At 34.3% G+C, this 18,466-nt stretch overlaps 1 protein-coding gene and 1 long non-coding RNA gene across 4 annotated transcripts in view; both read left to right on the forward strand.

The window, feature by feature from the left end:
- Positions 1-791: 791 nt before the first annotated feature.
- Positions 792-4,760, forward strand: LOC122318136 (derlin-1.1-like). 3 transcript variants are annotated; one of them, XM_043135310.1, is made up of 7 exons: positions 794-1,009; positions 1,534-1,669; positions 1,789-1,862; positions 2,213-2,306; positions 2,544-2,672; positions 3,819-3,979; positions 4,287-4,760. In XM_043135310.1, exons 1-7 carry the CDS (start codon positions 993-995, stop codon positions 4,528-4,530), a joined length of 855 nt encoding a protein of 284 aa, XP_042991244.1. In that variant the 5' UTR covers positions 794-992; the 3' UTR covers positions 4,531-4,760. The 3 variants fall into 3 exon arrangements, with proteins under 3 accessions (XP_042991246.1, XP_042991244.1, XP_042991245.1); XM_043135311.1 differs by lacking the exon at positions 794-1,009 and adding an exon at positions 1,057-1,219; XM_043135312.1 differs by lacking the exon at positions 2,544-2,672 and having other exon boundaries at positions 792-1,009.
- A 9,045-nt stretch (positions 4,761-13,805) lies between these two features.
- The window catches only part of LOC122318137, an 11,758-nt gene continuing 7,097 nt past the window's right edge, over positions 13,806-18,466 (forward strand). Inside the window, exon 1 of the long non-coding RNA XR_006244722.1 lies at positions 13,806-13,880. This is a non-coding gene — a long non-coding RNA (uncharacterized LOC122318137). The remainder of the gene's footprint in view (positions 13,881-18,466) is intronic.

The following is an 18,466-nucleotide window of genomic DNA, read 5'->3' on the forward strand; positions in this document are numbered from 1 at the left end:
TAGGGTGGAAGAAAAAGGAGTCTTGCAATCCTGCTGGCCAAACTTTCTTTCTCAGAAGAATCCTGCTGGCCAAACTTTCTTTCTCAGAAGTAGTCCATAATTTGCAAAGTAGTCCACTTTGTAATGCAAATTCGCATGTGAAACACAATCAACTGTCATCTTTCTTGCTCCATACCATCTATCAGCCTTCTGTTTATAGAAATGAAAATATAAGTTTGGACCGATCGAATCTAGATTGTTAATGGGTGGACAACAGTTTAATGTTGAGCCGAAACTCTATTATCGAAGGGCAAATAAATTTGGCCCAAAACCGAGGAATAATATTTCGTAATATGTGGCCCATTCTTCACTTTTCTTATGGCCTGCTTAAAATAATAGAAATTATTTTGGATGCACAGGAAACCCAAAGCGTGGGTTGAAATATTCTTTAGCTGAGTGTCCAAAATCTGGCAACACATTGATACGTCAAAGCAGCCAATCACCTTTGTCAACTATATATGTGAGAGAGAGAGACAGAAAGACAAGACAGACAGAGAGAAGCTGTGATTGGAACAGAGATGCATTGTTGCGGATAAAAAAGAATAGATTCAGAGTTCACTCGGATATAAAATCCATAACAAAAGACATATCAAACGTATTGCCCCAGGCGTGCAGTATGGAGAGACATTAAAAATGTTTACCGTTTGTTTCACGCGGACCCATTTTCCAAGCGCATTAAAATCGTCGTCCAAGACTCCAATGAAAAACTTGGAAGTTTGAAGACTTCCTGCCCCACCATTTATTGGGATACAAAGTTTTCCCTTCTGCATTTCCAATGGCTAATCGCTTTTAATCTTTTATCCAAATGCATATATTCATTGCATCTTTTGTTACGCATGAGTCCTTGAATATTGAAACTACTATTATCACCACCACTCCCATCTTCTGGAACACCGCCTTTAATCTAACAAAAACCTAACCACCACCATCACGTATCTAAACCATTCTGTGCAATGTCTACACCAGCAGAGTAATCTCTCTCTCTCTCTCTCTCTCTCTCTCTCTCTCTGGCATGCAAAAACAAACACTTCCGAATGGCCACATCCTTAAATGAACTCTTTGTAGATTTGCTAGTTGAATGTTACACAACCCTTTTTCGGTTATTTGTCTGACTCCTAATTGGTGTTTTTTTGGGGGGCTGTGTGTGTGTATGGACATCTGCTACTTTTTCTGAGTAACTGTAAAAATCTTAAATTTATTCCTTTTTCCTTTAATCCTCATTTTTTTTCCATCTATAGTTATGATATCTTTTGGATTTCATCCCAAACCAACTGGATTTACAGAAAATTCCAGTTAGGCTTTTCTTCACCTGTTGCAGATTCTATCTTAGTTGGTTACTTTTGTTTCTGATCGTTTACTTTTAGACCCATTACGAAGGATTCAGTCTGATCATTATTTTCACTAGGCTTGCAATTTTGATACACCTGATCATGAAGTTCTATAATCTTTTTTGTTGCTTGAAGAAACTGATTTTTCCTCCCCCAATATGTTCAGATACTATCGATCTCTTCCACCTGTGTGCAAGACCTATGGAGTGGCCTGCTTGATGACCACATCAGCATTCTATCTGAGACTTTTCGAATATTACAACATATCATTGGATTATGGTCTCGTACTAAAACATTTTCAGGTAATTATTTACTAAATATTTGTAGAAATCCAAGAGCTCAAATTCATTACTGCTCATTGGATTGTGAAAAACGTGTCATGATAAAGTGAAATCACCATTTGTTCATACTGCATGCGCAGGTTTGGAGGCTTATCACGAATTTCTTCTTTCTTGGGCCATTTTCGTTTCCCTTTGCATTTCGGCTGATAATAATGTAAGATATCTAACTCTATCTACCCTCTGGAGACTGGAATCATATCAAATGTATGATGCGTTTTGGTGAAAGGGTAGGAGGAACAAAAAAAGAAAAAATTGGTTATTAAAATTATCCATAAGAAATTTGGCTTTAAATGGTAATGAAAATTATTCTAAGCCATTATTCTCCTAATTTAAGCATATAATTGTTGGGAATGATTAAAACAAAAATTTGGAATCAATTACACACGATATATATATACACAAAGGACGTTGTATATAATTTGGTTGTAAAAATAGCAAAACAGGCTGTATAAATTAATATAAATATTAAAAAATTGAAGCACTTTATCACGCTGACTTTCGTAGAGCGAAATATGGTGTTGCACTCGAGAGAGGGCCCTTCGACAAGAGAACGGCAGACTTTGTATGGATGCTGATCTTCGGAGCGCTGTCACTTCTTGTAAGTCATGATACCAATCATCTATGCATGCATGGTTTCTCTCTCTTTTTAATTCCGTCCAATAACATTTACTTAACCAGTGATTAAGATGTTTAAATTTTTCTCTCCAAACGCAACCTTAACGAATATCTTCCAGAACTATATATTTACTCAGAATTAAGTCAAACAGAACATATATATAATATACTAAGAAGATAGCATGAAAATAACGACAATGGTACTGTTACTTGATCTTAGGTGATGGCTGCTGTTCCATTTCTGTCGTCTCGATTCTTGGGAGTTTCCTTAGTATTTATGATGGTCTATGTCTGGGGCCGTGAGTTCCCCAACGAGCGCATAAGCATCTATGGTGTTGTTTCATTGAAGGTAATGCATGCTACCTATTATGCTATGAAAAAATACTATAGCAACAAAACGATTATAGAAAAGTAAACTTATAAACTGATATGATTTGATGTGATACGTTAGATTGTAAAGTTACTTTTATTATAAAGTAGATCTAATAAATTTCATAAAATCACATCAGTTTATGAATTTATTTTATGTAATCCGTTTAAGTCTGTAGCAGTTCTCTTATGTTATATATCATGCTGCATGTGTTTTAAGTTTTACTAGTACTTATACTTGTTCGTGGAATATTGATATGTACTCGTGTTTGTTTTGCTGTATATAGGTTTTGAGATCAGGCCTCTTTGTTTCTCATAGCCTTTGATGTGGGTCTACTCATGTTGTTTGCTCATACAGATCATCAAAATAGCTTTAGGATTATCTTGAACTTCCCTTTTTAAGCTTCAGCACCCTTAATTTTCAACTTTCTCACAAATTTTTCCTACATAATTATTAACCAAATAGCTACACTTAACATCTTTATCCACCTCTGCCTTTCTCCCTCTCCTTTTCTTTTCAGGGAAAAAAAGACACAAAATTTGTCAATTTTGGCAATTACCCTCCCAAACTTATATCAAAAGTACTACTCTTTACAATATGTCCCATTTTCCCTAAAAAGAAAAATTACCCCAAAAATTCGATCTTAAAAAATAAAATAAAATACCCCTAGTAAATTAAACAATTTAAAATTTGCTTAAAAAATAAAATAATATTTTTTTGAAAAATATAAAATAGCATATTTTATGCTCTTCTTTTTCTGTTTGGTTTTTTTGAGTTTTTTAAGGATCTTTAATTTTTTTTCTTATTTTCTTTTTGTCTAAACCAATCTAGTTTTGAATATTGCAACCTTATAAGAAGTATTAAGATCGATTATGTCATATCACTTATTTTTCATTAATCATACAACAATTAAATCTCGACTCTTAATACTTTCTTTAACATTGGAGGATTAAATGAGAAATTACTTTTATAATTGTAGTTGTTACGTTTTATAACGTCAAAAGTAGTATTGTTACTTCATCAAGAAGATAAAGTGTGGACGTTTTCATATAAAATATACAAAATCCAAAGATTAATCTCAGTGGCTTATTTTAATTATTTTCTTTTTGATTTATTATCCTTCAGGGATTCTATCTTCCATGGGCAATGCTAGCACTGGACTTGATATTCGGAAATCCTTTGATGCCAGACATGCTAGGGATAGTTGTGGGACATTTGCATTACTTCCTAACAGTGCTTCATCCTCTTTCTGGGGGGAAGTTCATCTTGAAGACTCCTCTTTGGGTGTATCCTTTCTCTATCCTTTTCAGTTTCGCATTGTATGCATGCATGCATTAACCTTCCCCCCAAAAAGCTCTTAAACCCATCATTTTCGAGAGTTTTTGTTCAATTTTCCTAATAGTATTCTAGGAAAAATCCTGAGCATTGAGTTCCTCAAACAAGTGGAGGATTTCACCAACACGACCAATAATATATATACCAGTACTGTGTTTGTGTCCCTATGTCAAGGGACATGATCATTAGTGTCTTTACATGTTCAAAATTAGTAATTTGTTCATGAAATGATTTTGTTTTCCTAAACAAAATTTCCAGTCACAAACTAGTTGCATTTTGGGGTGAGGGAACACAAATAAATTCCCCAGTGCAGCGTGATCCCTCAGCCAGTATTGCATTCAGGGGAAGAAGCTACCGTCTAAATGGATCTCGAACAAGCAGATCAAGCATTACTACTGCTACAGATCGGGCAGGCACATACAATTTTGCACAGCAACCGGCCGGTCGAGGCGATGGATCAGTTGCTTTTCGAGGCAGAAGCTATCGTCTCAATGGCTGTTAGATGTAATCAATCTTCATTGATCATTCACAAAACCAAATCCTGAAATTGCGTTTGTGTTTGGGAAGATGCATTTCTTTATGATATATTTTAGTTTCTTAACATTAATGAGAACTTATATCTCATTGTATTAGTGCCAAGACAAAAGGGAGAAAGAGAACTTGTATCACTCTATCCACACATGATACTCTTAACCTATCATAAAATGACATGTCGTAGGATTCTTAACGTTTTTATAAACAATTTTAATGACATGTTATTTTTTAATTGGATAGAAGTATTACATCATTTATATTTTCAAAATATCTAATTAATAAGACAATTAAGAAAAGATACATTTAAAATCAATTAAAAATAGTATTTTTAATCACAATTAGAATTGACCATGGATAAAAAGATTATGGGCCAATTAACGGAAATTGAATTCAAATGTGGTGGCTCAAGCAAAGCAAATCTCTGTCTTAATATAATATCTCATGTAACTTTCTTTGAAGGGTTCATAAGGATCGATTACCGACAAGAGAAAACAGCTGTCAATTTCAATTTTCATAGGAGAAACTTTGACTAGTCAAGTCTCCCAAGTAGTCAGTCAAAGGTTGACTTGGACTCGATCCCCAGCTTCCAACAACGTGAAATTCGTTTTGCACTATCCATTGTTTTATTTCTACAGTCTTTTAAACCGGGAAAATATCCTCATAGTGTTTTCATTCCCTTTTATCAGTCAACTTTTACACCTTTTACAATCACAAAATACCACACAGACGATGATCTCCATGCACGTACAAATTTTAAAAAACATTATCTACACTATATATATATCATTATTAATTTAAATCTAAACTAAAAAACTAAAATATAAAGGAAAATGATAAAATAATTACCCCTTTATAATTTTTCTACAACTTTTTAATAAGCTAATAATTTTTTAAATATTTATTTTAATTTTAATTTCTATTTGATGTGTTTGAAATTTAAAAAAAAATATTATTTTATGAGAAATTGTAAATAAATTATAGTCGATTGTAAGGCTTTCATCTCCCAAAAAAAAAGAAAAAGAATAACATAAATAACTAAATTTATTAAAATAGTAATTTTAGCAACGATTTCCAAAAGAGTTCGAGTTTAAATGGATTCCATCTCAAGGTAATAGGCCCATTATGGATGTCCAATGTGGTTGGGTCTAATATAATCCCGAGTCCAATAAAATAAGAAGTCTAATTAAATAAAATATTCCGACAGCTTGTAGGTAGAAAAAGCCTTCCAATATCTCCGAGCTCTGGTACTTAAGAATCGAACTTACGTACGTTGCTTTAGAAAAATTCTATTCTCGTGTCGGTAGTAAAGTATATTAGTAAAATATTTGTACGGTGTAATTTAAATTACAAGATAAATTTTAAAATTTAAATTTTATTAATCAAATCTTAAAATTTAAGTGATATGAATTATGTGATCTAAAAAAGCTAAACCTCGACACAAGAGAGAGAAGCTCCTCCATCTCTCTTGAAAAACTAAGGCCGAGTTTCGTCTGAGCCCTCCATCTCTCTGTTTCCCTCTTAGTTTAAGGTCTTTTTTCCGTTCCCTTTTCTCTGTTTGTGTGTTTTTATGTTTACAAGAAAGTGTTAGTTTGGAGGTGGAAGCCATCCTCCCGGTCAAGGAGCTCGAAGCCATCCTTCTTTTTATATCTCGCAGTGGGCAGAGTGATGCTTGCACGGTGGTGAAGGAGGGCCTCGACGTCGTTCTTGGCCGTGGTCATGGTATGGGTAAAGCTAACCATTCGGGGATGCTTTTAATAAGAGCCGTTCTGTCTTTTTTAGCTGAGTTTTTTGCTCTGTTGAAAGACCATCACAAGGCTTGGGTCCGTGTCCTTACCCATATCATTTCACCCAGTTTGGGCGGAGAGTCATTCTCTGTGGGAAATGGAGTTTTCGGATATGTATGGCCGGCGTCCTTGACCATGTGGTGTTGGTCTTCTAAGGGGATGGCAGAGAGAGTTCACGGTGTGGCTCGGTTAGTTTGCTGTTCGGGAGATGGATGTTTGCTTACTGTTTTGGGGTGCTTCTCCATGGGGTATATATACTTTGTTTTAACCATGGAAAACAGGAGTTTTTTTGGGGGATGCACGCCGAGCGGTATGGAGGGGATAAAGCATCTTTGGGGTGGAATCTGGCCGAAGTTCACGGTGGATGCTCTTGGGGATGATGGTCGGAGCTTTTTTGAATCAAAGTCAGGCGATTTTGTTGATTTCTTCTTTTATTTCTTGTATTAAATCTGGTTAGTCTAGTTTGTTTTTGTGTGTGTATGGAATAAAGCTCTCGATGGCTTTGCGCATGGGGTCTGAACGAAGAGGAGGAGGTTGTTTTGCCTCTGGGCTTCGGTGCATAAACGAAGTTAAAGATGTGCATGTGCATGTGAGAGGAGACGGCGACGGGGCTGGTTTTTTCCTGGGCATGGGCAGCAACGGGCATGGGCACGGAGACGAGCACATGCAACAGATGACTGTTCTATTAGTGGAGAGCACACCGCAATTAGTGGGTTAGAGTAGCACAGAGTATACGGTGCAGTTAGTGGGGTTGGGTAGTGATGTACTATGCTACTTTGTTTTACTTTTCAGTTACGGTTGTTAGTGGGTTTTATTACCCAAAATGAAAATAAATTGAAATAGATTATTTCATTTTCTCTTTTGGAGGAGTAGGGTAGTGAGTCCCTTTCCTCTTTTAGAGGAGTAGGGTAGTGAGTCTCTTTCCGTTTTTGGAGGAGTAGGGTAGTAAGTCCTTTCCCTCTTTTGGAGGGTAGGAGTGGTGTGGATTGGTGTCTCATAGACAAGTCGAGATGGACATCTCTGTTTATACAGAGTCTCGCATCTCAAAAGGACTGTATCATCAGAGAGTTTCTAAAGTTTTTTTAGACAGTGTCCGACACTTATTGTGTGCGGGGGAGCTTAAAACAGATGAGTAGTTGGCTTGTAATCAGGGTTGATACCCGGACTTATTGGTCACAGTTGTAACTTTCTTCATTCAGGAATTGAATTGAAGTCTATTTCAAAAAAAAAAATCATGTGATCTACATATCAATTTGATCAAAATAGAATAACTCATTAGTTTAAGGTGTTGTAGACACATTCTCCAACAATAAAATCTTTCATAGCACTAACATTAGATTATCCAAATACCAGTGAAATATAAAATTTGACTCAATTTATATAAAATTACCTACATTAGATTATCTAAATGCAAAAATATATGACTTTCAGCTATAGTAAATCATACTTAGCGGTCATATATGCAAGACTACTGTACAAAGACCAAATCTTATTTTTATTCAATAAACCTGACCACCAGTTCCTTTTCCCTCAAAATCCTATTTCCCAAGGATCCAAACCGAGCTTCCTTCTTTTCTCCTCTTCACCATTTCCGTCCAAATTATTGTTTATAAACCTCAAGAAGGATTTCACAAAATCCTCCCAGTATTCTAGTCATCGTCTCAGGTGCATATATTCATTTCTCTCCATGATTTTCTTTGTTTCATTTTCATTTTGGACATTTGGGATTGATTTTAGGTGTCTATCACACGGTGCCTTGATGCTCTCTCATCTTCCCTACTTCAGAACTGACATCAACGATCCAAATCTACATCTTGGTATCCAGGTGAGCGGTTTCTTGTCTTAAAATTCCTTCCCATCTCGCATATTTCAATCCAAAATGCTTGGTTTTTAGTTTAGAGTGCTACTGTTGATTTTTGGGTTTGATTTGCGTTTATATTTTTGGAGTGCTGCTATTGATTTTTGGTTTGTGGTTCGTGCATACCATGATTTGTGGTTTTGGGTGATTTTGGATGTCTGTATTGGGTGGTGATTTATGGTTTGTATTTTTGGAGGTCTATTGTTATTTTTTAAAGGGTCTACTCGATATAGATGGGGGCCAGATTGAATGAAAGATTCAAGGTATTATGACTATGACCTAGAATCCTTCTCTTTCCATCACTGTCCTATGCTTTTTCTTTTGAGAGTTTGTGATCTTGTGGATGCATGATAATGGGTTGTTAGATGACTAAGAGTCTGATTGGGATTGAGTTTGAAAGTTTAAAAAGTGCTTTTAATTGTTTAAAAGTTATTTTAAAGAAAAAATGACGTGTTCGGTAAATTTATAAAAAATATTTTAATCTACTTTTTTAAAAAGTATCAAATTGAAACTTTTATCGAAAAGCTTATACAAATAACTATATATTTTTAAAAAATTAATATAACTAACTTTAAAAGTACTTTAGAAATATGGTTACCAAATGACTTTTTAATAATAGAGTTTGTTATTTAAGTTATAAGTTATAAATCTCAAAATTATAAATTATATTTTCTACCGCAATTTCAAACATGTAATTAGACATTTATTTTCATCCAAGTACAAAAAAAAAAGTAGATACGTTTTGGGCCAAACTGCTCCTAATTTGGACACCTTCCTCTTGATAAGCTCAAATTACACAAGTCACATGTGAGATTTGAAAACTAGAGAATGACCATTTTTTTTTATTTTTTATTTTTTATTTTTTATTTTTTGAGCTAGAGCATGACCCTACTTCTAGCAGACTAAGAAAAAAAAGCCCTATGTAAGATTTTGGAGAATATCTAATAATAAAAAAATCATTAGAACACTAACCTCTGGCCATTGTTGATCAAGTATTCGCAGGAACCAATTGTTTCTGGATTGTGAACCCTCACATATTTCTATATGGAGAGTATTGGGTAGGGGTTCTCAGCCTATCTTTATTTTTAAGATCATAAAATTGTGACTGATGGAAAATCACAGGCATTTATATATAGATAGGCTAAGACCCTTATCTACTGTTTTCTAAGTGTTGCTTCCTTCCATCAAGGAATGTAACTATTGGATTTTAAATGAGTAGTATTTTTATTTTAATTATCCAGAGTTTTTTTTTAATATAAATATAAAACTATTAAATATATATATATATATATATATATATATATAATATTTGAAAGGGTGTGGCGCGTAAGCCACCTTCAAGTCTCCTACAAGGAGACGTGTGCTTTCATTCTCTCACTTGGCTTACATGACAGTCATTTAAAATTATCTGGATAACCAAAACCGAATATGGCCACAAATAAAACTACACAAACCATAAACTTTAGTAGAAAGATATAATACCTGAATCATGGCGGTTATGTTATTATATTAACATTTCCTTCCACGTATTACACTGTATTAGCCTCTCTAAATTAATTTCCATATGTGAAATATCTCTTTATGAATGACTTCCTATAAGTCATTATGGGTCTATACATCATAGATTAGGAGCAAATACTTTATGTGCACAAATAAAAATATTATTCTTGACAACAACAAGTACTGTATACAATAATTAAATCAAACATAAAATGAGCTCATTAATCACATGCTCTCTACATGTTTCAAAAACATTTTTATTGAGAGCCCTTTTGTCATGGGATCTGCAATCATAAAGGATGTACTTGTATGTTCTATAGTGACTTCTTGTTCCTTAACTCTCTCTCTAACAGCAAGATACTTTATGTCAATATGTTTACTTTTGCTCCCACTCTTATTATTCTTAGAAAAGAAATTTGCTGCCAAATTATCACAGTAAATTCTTAATGGCTTAGATATCGAATCCACAACTTGAAGCCCTGTGATAAAACTCCTCAACCATTTTGCCTGTGAAGTTGCTTCAAAGCATGCTATAAACTCTGCCTCCATGGTAGATGATGCAATGATTGTCTGTTTGGTAGTTTTCCATGATATGGCACCTCCTACTAATATGAAGACATACCCTGAAGTGGACTTTCTGGAGTCATGACAACCCGCAAAATCTGAGTCTAAATATCCAACTACTTTTAGACAATCAACATGCTTATAAGTAAGTATATGATTCTTGATTCCTTGTAAATATCTCATAACCTTTTTAACAGCCTTCCAATGTTCTATTACAGGATTGCTTTGGTATCTTTCCAATATTTCCACAGCATATGCAATATCAGGTCTTATACAAACATGTGCATGCATTAAACTACCAACAGCAGATGCATGTGGAATGTTTTCTACTTCTTTCTTTTCCAAAGCATTTTTCGGACTTAAACTAAATTTATCACCTTTTAATATGGGTGTTGCATTGAGTGTACATTCATTCATTTTGAATTTTTTCAACAGCTTTTCAATGTAGGCTTTATGAGAAAGTTCTAAAATGCTTTTAGACCTATCTCGGTGAATCTCTATGCCTAAAACATAAGAAGATTCACCTAAATCCTTCATTTCAAAGCTTTGGAATAGAAATTTTTTGGTGTCATGTAGTAGACCCAAATCATTAGTTGCAAGCAAAATATCATCAACATATAGGAATAAGAAAATAAACTTACTCCCACTAAATTTATGGTATATGCAGTTATCCACAATGTTCTCTATAAAATCAAATGAAGTAATAACATCATGAAACTTCAAATACCATTGACGGGATGTTTGTTTTAGTCCATAAATTGATTTCTTTAACTTGCAAACTAAATGACCACCTTTATCAGAATGAAACCCTTCAGGTTGCTTCATGTATACCTTTTCTTCAAGAATCCCATTTAAAAAAGCTGTTTTCACATCCATTTGATGTAACTCTAAATCAAAGTGAGCTACTAATGCCATGATCACTCTAAATGAATCCTTTTTAGAAACTGGAGAGAAAGTATCATGGTAGTCAATACCTTCTCTTTGTGTAAATCCTTTAGTTACAAGTCTGGCTTTATATCTATTGATATTACCATTTGAGTCTTTTTTGGTTTTATAAACCCATTTACAACCAATGACTTTAACTCCTTTAAGTAAATCGACAATTTTCCAAACTTGATTTTTAGCCATGGATTCCATTTCTGCTATCATAGCATCATGCCAAAATTTTGAATTTTCTCCACTCATGGCATGTGAAAATGAGATGGGATCATCTTTAGGTCCCACATCAAAGCCGGACTCTAGTAGGTACACATAATAATCATCAGAAATAGCAGGCTTCCTTGTTCTAGAGGATCTTCTTAATTCTACATTTTCATCTATATTATGTGGATGTTGCAATGAAGAGTCAAAGTTGGTATGTTCCTCATAAGATGGCGGTGGTTCTTGAATTGATTGATCTTCAAGAATATCATATTGATTTCCTTGAATGACAATCATTTCATTTCCATTCACGGATGTAGTATCTGAATTCCGTGTTTCCTCCCACTCTATCTTTCGAGAAACATTATTCCAATTTATTCCAAAATCCTCAATAAATTTTACATTTTTGGCTTCCACAATTCTAGGTGTATGTGAGGAACAATAAAATCTGTAACCCTTAGAATTTTCTGCATAGCCAATGAAATAACCACTGACTGTCCTTGGATCCAATTTCTTTAGTTGTGGATTATAGACCCTAACTTCAACTTGACAACCCCATATGCGCATATGCCTTAAACTAGGTTTCCATCCTTTTCATAATTCAAATGGTGTTTTGGGAACAACCTTAGATGGAACCCTATTTAAGATATACACTGCAGTTTTTAAGGCCTCACTCCACAAATATAGAGGAAGATTACAATTACTGAGCATACTTCTTACCATATCCATAAGGGTACGGTTTCGCCTTTCAGCAACACCATTTTGATGAGGTGAACCTGGCATTGTATACTGAGCAATAATACATTCTTCTTTAAGAAAATTTGCAAATGGACATGGTCGTTGCCCTGACTCTGTATATCTACCATAATATTCTTCACCCCTGTCAGATCTTACGATCTTTATTTTCTTATCTAATTGTTTCTCTACTTCCTTTTTATATATTCTAAAAGCATCTAGTGCTTCAGATTTATCAAAAATGAGGTAAAGATACATAAACCGTGAATAGTCATCAATAAATGAGATAAAATATCTCTGACCATTCATGCAAAGGGTACTAAACAGTCCACAGATGTCAGTATGTATGATCCCAAGAATTTCCTCACTCCTCTTGGCACCTTTACTTGTTTTGTTGGTCTGCTTACCCTTTATGCAATCCACACATGTACTAAAATCTGAGAAGTCTAAAGTTTTTAGGACTTCATCATTTACTAATCTTTTAATTCTCTCTATGGAGATATGTCCCAATCTCCTATGCCATAATATAGAGGAGGACTCATCAACAATATTACGTTTAGTGCCAATATCATCATGCAGAGTTAATAGACTTTTTTCAAAAACAGAATCTAAATTTAATTTATACAAACCATTTATCAAGGTCCCAGATTCTACAAATGTGGAGTTTTTAAATACAAAAGATATCTATAGTTATGATATCTTTTGGATTTCATCCCAAACCAACTGGATTTACAGAAAATTCCAATTAGGCTTTTCTTCACCTGTTGCAGATTCTATCTTAGTTGGTTACTTTTGTTTCTGATCGTTTACTTTTGGACCCATTAAGAAGGATTCAGTCTGATCATTATTATCACTAGGCTTGCAATTTTGATACACCTGATCATGAAGTTCTATAATCTTTTTTGTTGCTTGAAGAAACTGATTTTCCTCCCCCAATATGTTCAGATACTATCGATCTCTTCCACTTGTGTGCAAGACCTATGGAGTGGCCTGCTTGATGACCACATCAGCATTCTATCTGGGACTTTTCGAATATTACAGCATATCATTGGATTATGGTCTCGTACTAAAACATTTTCAGGTAATTATTTACTAATTTGTATAAATCCAAGAGCTCAAATTCATTACTGCTCATTGGATTGTGAAAAACCGTGTCATGATAAAGTGAAATCACCATTTGTTCATACTGCATGCGCAGGTTTGGAGGCTTATCACGAATTTCTTCTTTCTTGGGCCATTTTTGTTTCCCTTTGCATTTCTGCTGATAATAATGTAAGATATCTTCTATCTACCCTCTGGAATCATATCAAATGTATGATGCGTTTTGGTGAAAGGGTAGAAGGAACATTCAAAAAAAAAAAACCTTTGGGACGAACCATATTGGTGATTAAAATTATCCATAAGAAATTAGGCTTTAAATGATAATAAAAATTATTCTAAGCCATTGTTCTCCTAATTTAAGCGTATAATTGTTGGGAATGATTAGAGAAATAGTTGAAAAAAAAATATATGGAATCAATGACACGATATATATTCACAAAGGACGTTGTAGATAATTTGGTAGTAAAAATAGCAAAAAAGGTTGTATAAATTAATATAATTATTAAAAAATTGAAGAACTTTATCACGCTGACTTTCATAGAGCGATATGTTGGTGTTGCGCTCGAGAGAGGGCCCTTCGACAAGAGAACGGCAGACTTTGTATGGATGCTGATCTTCGGAGCGCTCTCACTTCTTGTAAGTCATGATACCAATCATCTATGCATGCATGATTTCTTTCTCTTTTTAATTCCGTCCAATAACGTTTACTTAACCAGTGATTAAGATGTTTAATTTTTTCTCTCCAAACGCAACCTTAACGAATATCTTCCAAATCTATATATTTACTCAGAATTAAGTCAAACAGAACATATATATAATGTACTAAGAAGATAGCATGAAAATAACGACAATGGTACTGTTACTTGATCTTAGGTGATGGCTGCTGTTCCATTTCTGTCGTCTCCTTTCTTTGGAGGTTCCTTAGTATTTATGATGGTCTATGTCTGGGGCCGTGAGTTTCCCAACGCGCGCATAAGCATCTATGGTGTTGTTACATTGAAGGTAATGCATGCTACCTATTATGCTATGAAAAATACTATAGCCATAAATGAATTACACAAAAGTAGACCCATAACATGATAAGGCTTGATGTGGTCCGTTAGATTGTAAATTTACTTTTATTATAAAGTAGATCTAATGGATTTCATAAAGTCACATCAGTTTGTGAATTTATTTTATGTAATTTGTTTAAGTCTGTATAAGTTCTCTTATGTTATATATCATGCTGCATGTGTTTTTAGTTTTACTAGTACTTATCCTTGTTCGTGGAATATTGATATGTACTTGTGTCTGTTTTGCTGTATATAGGTTTTGAGATCAGGCCTCTTTGTTTCTCATAGCCTTTGATGTGGGTCTACTGGTCGTTGCAAAATTGCAAGTGCACAGTATCGTAGTTTTATAATAAAGTGATAAGAAAAGATCGTCTTCAGAGAATGGTACCTTACTTTTGCCAAATACCAAAATTATACTAATCTCGATTTTATCTAGAGGAATCACTAAGGTTTTTGTAGTTGCAATTTAAACTAAAATCAACTCAAGAGAAATACGCAAAGGAAATAAAACTGACGTTTGAAGATCAAATTAATGGGAAAGAAAACTTCTAGGAAATCGATTTCACCTAATTATTCACTATACTTTTCTCATCCAGCTAATTTAATTTAATTCTTTTTGTTCATTAGTAAATCTCTAATCCATCCAACAGCCTCTTTCGATAGTCAATTGGAAATTATTCTTATTCATCAATTCATACAAGAATATACAAATTAATAAAGCAAGAAAGCAATAAGACCAATGATTTAATTACTACATAGGTTCATACAAGTCTTTCGATCTCTATACTTACCTATGCTGAAATATTCAAGATCTACCCTATGATTCTCTCTTTGGATAGCAAATCACAAGATTAATTAGCATCTAATCAATGGTCAGTTAATCAGAAGCAATAAACTCAAAATAAATCAGATAAACAAAGAGAGAATTGCCTTAAATTAGCATAGACAATCAAACATAGTTCAGAAATAGGTTACATCGTTTTCCTAAAATAAATAAAATTTAGCTCATGCTAGAAATGGAATTCAACATAAACGAATTCACCATAATTGTTCTGAGAAGATTGGAAGAAAATAAATACTGAAAAATACTCCTCGCAACCGCAACTCGTCTTCAAAAACTCAAGGAAATGATCAATGTTTTTCTCCCATCTGTGCTCGTGTATGATTCCAACGTACGTGCAATAATTGGAATTCCCTCTCCAAAACAGATGAATTGAATCCTTCTAGTTGTCTTTTTCAGCCCCAAAAAGTGTTCTCCAGTCAAAAAGTACGGCCATAGAGAGAAAAATCCTTTTTATATCGTCTGACGGCGGAAGACCCTAGATCTGTCAAAATACGATGTTCGCTTGAGCGGGGTGTCGAGCGCACGTCGAGCGTTCGACTCTGCCTAATTTCGCTCGAGCATCCTATCAAGCGCACATCGAGCGTTCGACTCTGCCTGATTTCGCTCGAGTGGCCAATGTCTCCGCTCGAGCGATCTTTATTTTTCAGCAACCCGCTTGAGCTCCCTGTCGAGCAGCAGTCGAGCGTTTGAATCTGCCTGAATTAGCTCGAGCGGCTAAAAGCCTCCGCTCAAGCGAACTTGTAAAATCTGCAATACGAAATTTTTGCAAGTCATCAAATACCTCCAAACTTACAACTTTGTTTGTCCTCAAACAAAAAGAAAGCAAATGATAGTTTAGGCAATATCAACTCGACCCAAAAGAGGAGTATCATCACTCACCAAGCTTTGATGAATTTAGATTTCATCTCTAGTATCTTACTCTTTTAACATCAAAGATAGTAAGAAAATCAATCAAAAATTTTACAATTTGTCAAGTAAGAGTTAGGCGTTTACTTCAACTTAAAGCTAAGACCTTGAGTGTGTGTGTGATATAGTCAATTTAACCTCAAACCACCTGCAAACTCAGATAAAAGTAGAATAACCAAAATCAGAAGAATTCTCTTAAAACTTAACCCTATAAGTCCAATTTTCAGAAATCCTCTCCACTAATGTAGTCAACACCAAAATCAGAGATCAAAATGTCTTTAATAAGGTTGTAATGATAGGCCACAGGGTGAGAGTTAAGAAAGAACTGGATATGGAAAATCAAAACAAACTGAAAAAATATTTAGTGAAAAGAACACTAAAAGAGATATCCACATAATTCAAATCATAGCTCTTTCTTGGCAATATGCTCATACTTGTGGCATTATTATTGCTATAATCAATGATGTAATACCAATAATTCCCTTAACAAAATCTGAGGGAATTCACACTCAGCTTAGCGACTTCTTTTTCTTTTTCTTTTTCTTTTTCTTTTTCTTTTTTCAGTCAATTCCTTTCTTCTTCTTCTTTTTCTTTGATCAAACAGAGCAAACAGAGCAAACATAATACGGTTCATCATGAAACAAATTTTCTCTTTTAAATGTACTCTCCACCAAAGTATTTTCTCAAATTATCAAAGGTAGATTCATTGTTTTTCAGGCTTAGAGCGGGAATAGTTTATGTAGTTCAAAGAATAAATAAAGGCCTATGAAGACTCAAGGGGGTTGACTATGGAAACACACCATGTAATGATGGCATGATATTTAGGACGGCTGGGAAAGTTTTTTGGTTATGCCAAAGAAATGCCTAGATCATTTCTCTAATATTTGGTCTCAACTAGGATTTCGGCTCAAGGACCCATCAACGGATTCTAGAGCAAAGCAAAATCGAACTTCTCTCTTTCAATTAATTCACTTCTTTTCTTCATAAGTAAAATGGAATAAGAGAAAAATGACTATGTGCTCAATTATGTTCAAGGTCAAAGATTTAAACCAAAGTACCCACAAAAATCCACTTGACATAAAAGAAATTTTTGAAAATTTTTCTCAAAACCATCTTCAATCACAAATTTCAGAGTCATAGAGAATTCAATTTTACTCCAATATATGCTTGGTAAATGAATCAAACAACTCATCAACAATCCAAGACTTAGAAAACAAGAGGATCAAATGACTATAAGAGTTTACACCCTCAAACTTAAACTAAACAATGTCCTCATTGTAATGCAAAAGTAAAAAGGATTGAAAAAATAAAAGGAACTTCCCTGGTTTCATGATGAATCTTCAGTAGTTTAAGATTTTTTTCAGCTCTTTATTCATGCTAAATAAACATGCATCAAAAACCAATTTATTAAAACTTAATAAATAAAGATAATAAAATAAATGAAAGAATGAAAGAAAGATCTATGGGTTGCCTCCCATAAGCGCTTGTTTTAAAGTCTACAGCCAGACTTTTCAATCATCATCAATTAGGATCTCCAAGAGGAATAAATGCATAGTTCCTCTCCATTTGTTCTCCATAGTAGTGCTTCAATCTCTGACCATTAACTCTGAAAATATTCCCTGTCTTGTCCTTCAAATCTACTACTCCAAAAGAGAAAACTTCATGAATTGTATAAGGACCTGTCCATCTTGATTTTAACTTTCCTGGGAAGAGTTTGAGTCGTGAATTGAAGAGTAAAACTTGTTGTCCTGGGGCAAACTCTCGCCTAAGAATCTGTTTGTCATGCCACTTCTTCGTCCTTTCTTTATAGATCTTTGCATTTTCATATGCATCATTCCGGAACTCTTCCATCTCATTCAATTGAAGAAGTCGCTTTTCACCTGTTGCCTTCAAATCAAAGTTAAACTTTTTTACAGCCCAATAAGCTCTATGCTCCAACTCCACAGGAAGATGACATGCCTTTCCAAATACTAATCGGTATGGGGACATCCCGATAGGTGTTTTAAAGGCTGTACGGTATGCCCACAAAGCATCATTAAGCTTCTTCGCTCAATCCTTTCTATTAGTTTTGACCGTCTTTTCAAGGATGTTCTTGATTTCTCTATTTGAAATTTCAGCTTGGCCATTAGTTTGAAGATGGTAAGCAAGTGCTATCTTGTGCTTTACACCATATTTAGAAAGAAGATTTACAAACAACTTGTTGCAAGAGTGAGTCCCTTCATCACTAATAATAGCTCGTGGAGTGCCAAATCTTGTGAATATATTCTTGTACAGAAATTTGAGCACTACCTTTGCATCATTTGTTGTTGTAGCAATTGCTTCCACCCATTTTGACACATAGTCAACTGCTAATAAAATATAAGCAAAACCAAAAGAAGGAGGAAAATGCCCCATAAAATCTATTCCCCAAACATCAAACA

Source organism: Carya illinoinensis, chromosome 8 (genome assembly GCF_018687715.1).
Source record: "Carya illinoinensis cultivar Pawnee chromosome 8, C.illinoinensisPawnee_v1, whole genome shotgun sequence".
NCBI classification, from domain to species: domain Eukaryota; kingdom Viridiplantae; phylum Streptophyta; class Magnoliopsida; order Fagales; family Juglandaceae; genus Carya; species Carya illinoinensis.

Excerpts from the sequence above, each read along its gene's own strand:
- LOC122318136 (XM_043135310.1), top strand. Across the intron at positions 1,670-1,788 it reads TCGTACTAAAACATTTTCAG|GTTTGGAGGCTTATCACGAA; the intron begins GTAATTATTTAC and ends CTGCATGCGCAG. Across the intron at positions 2,673-3,818 it reads ATGGTGTTGTTTCATTGAAG|GGATTCTATCTTCCATGGGC; the intron begins GTAATGCATGCT and ends ATTATCCTTCAG.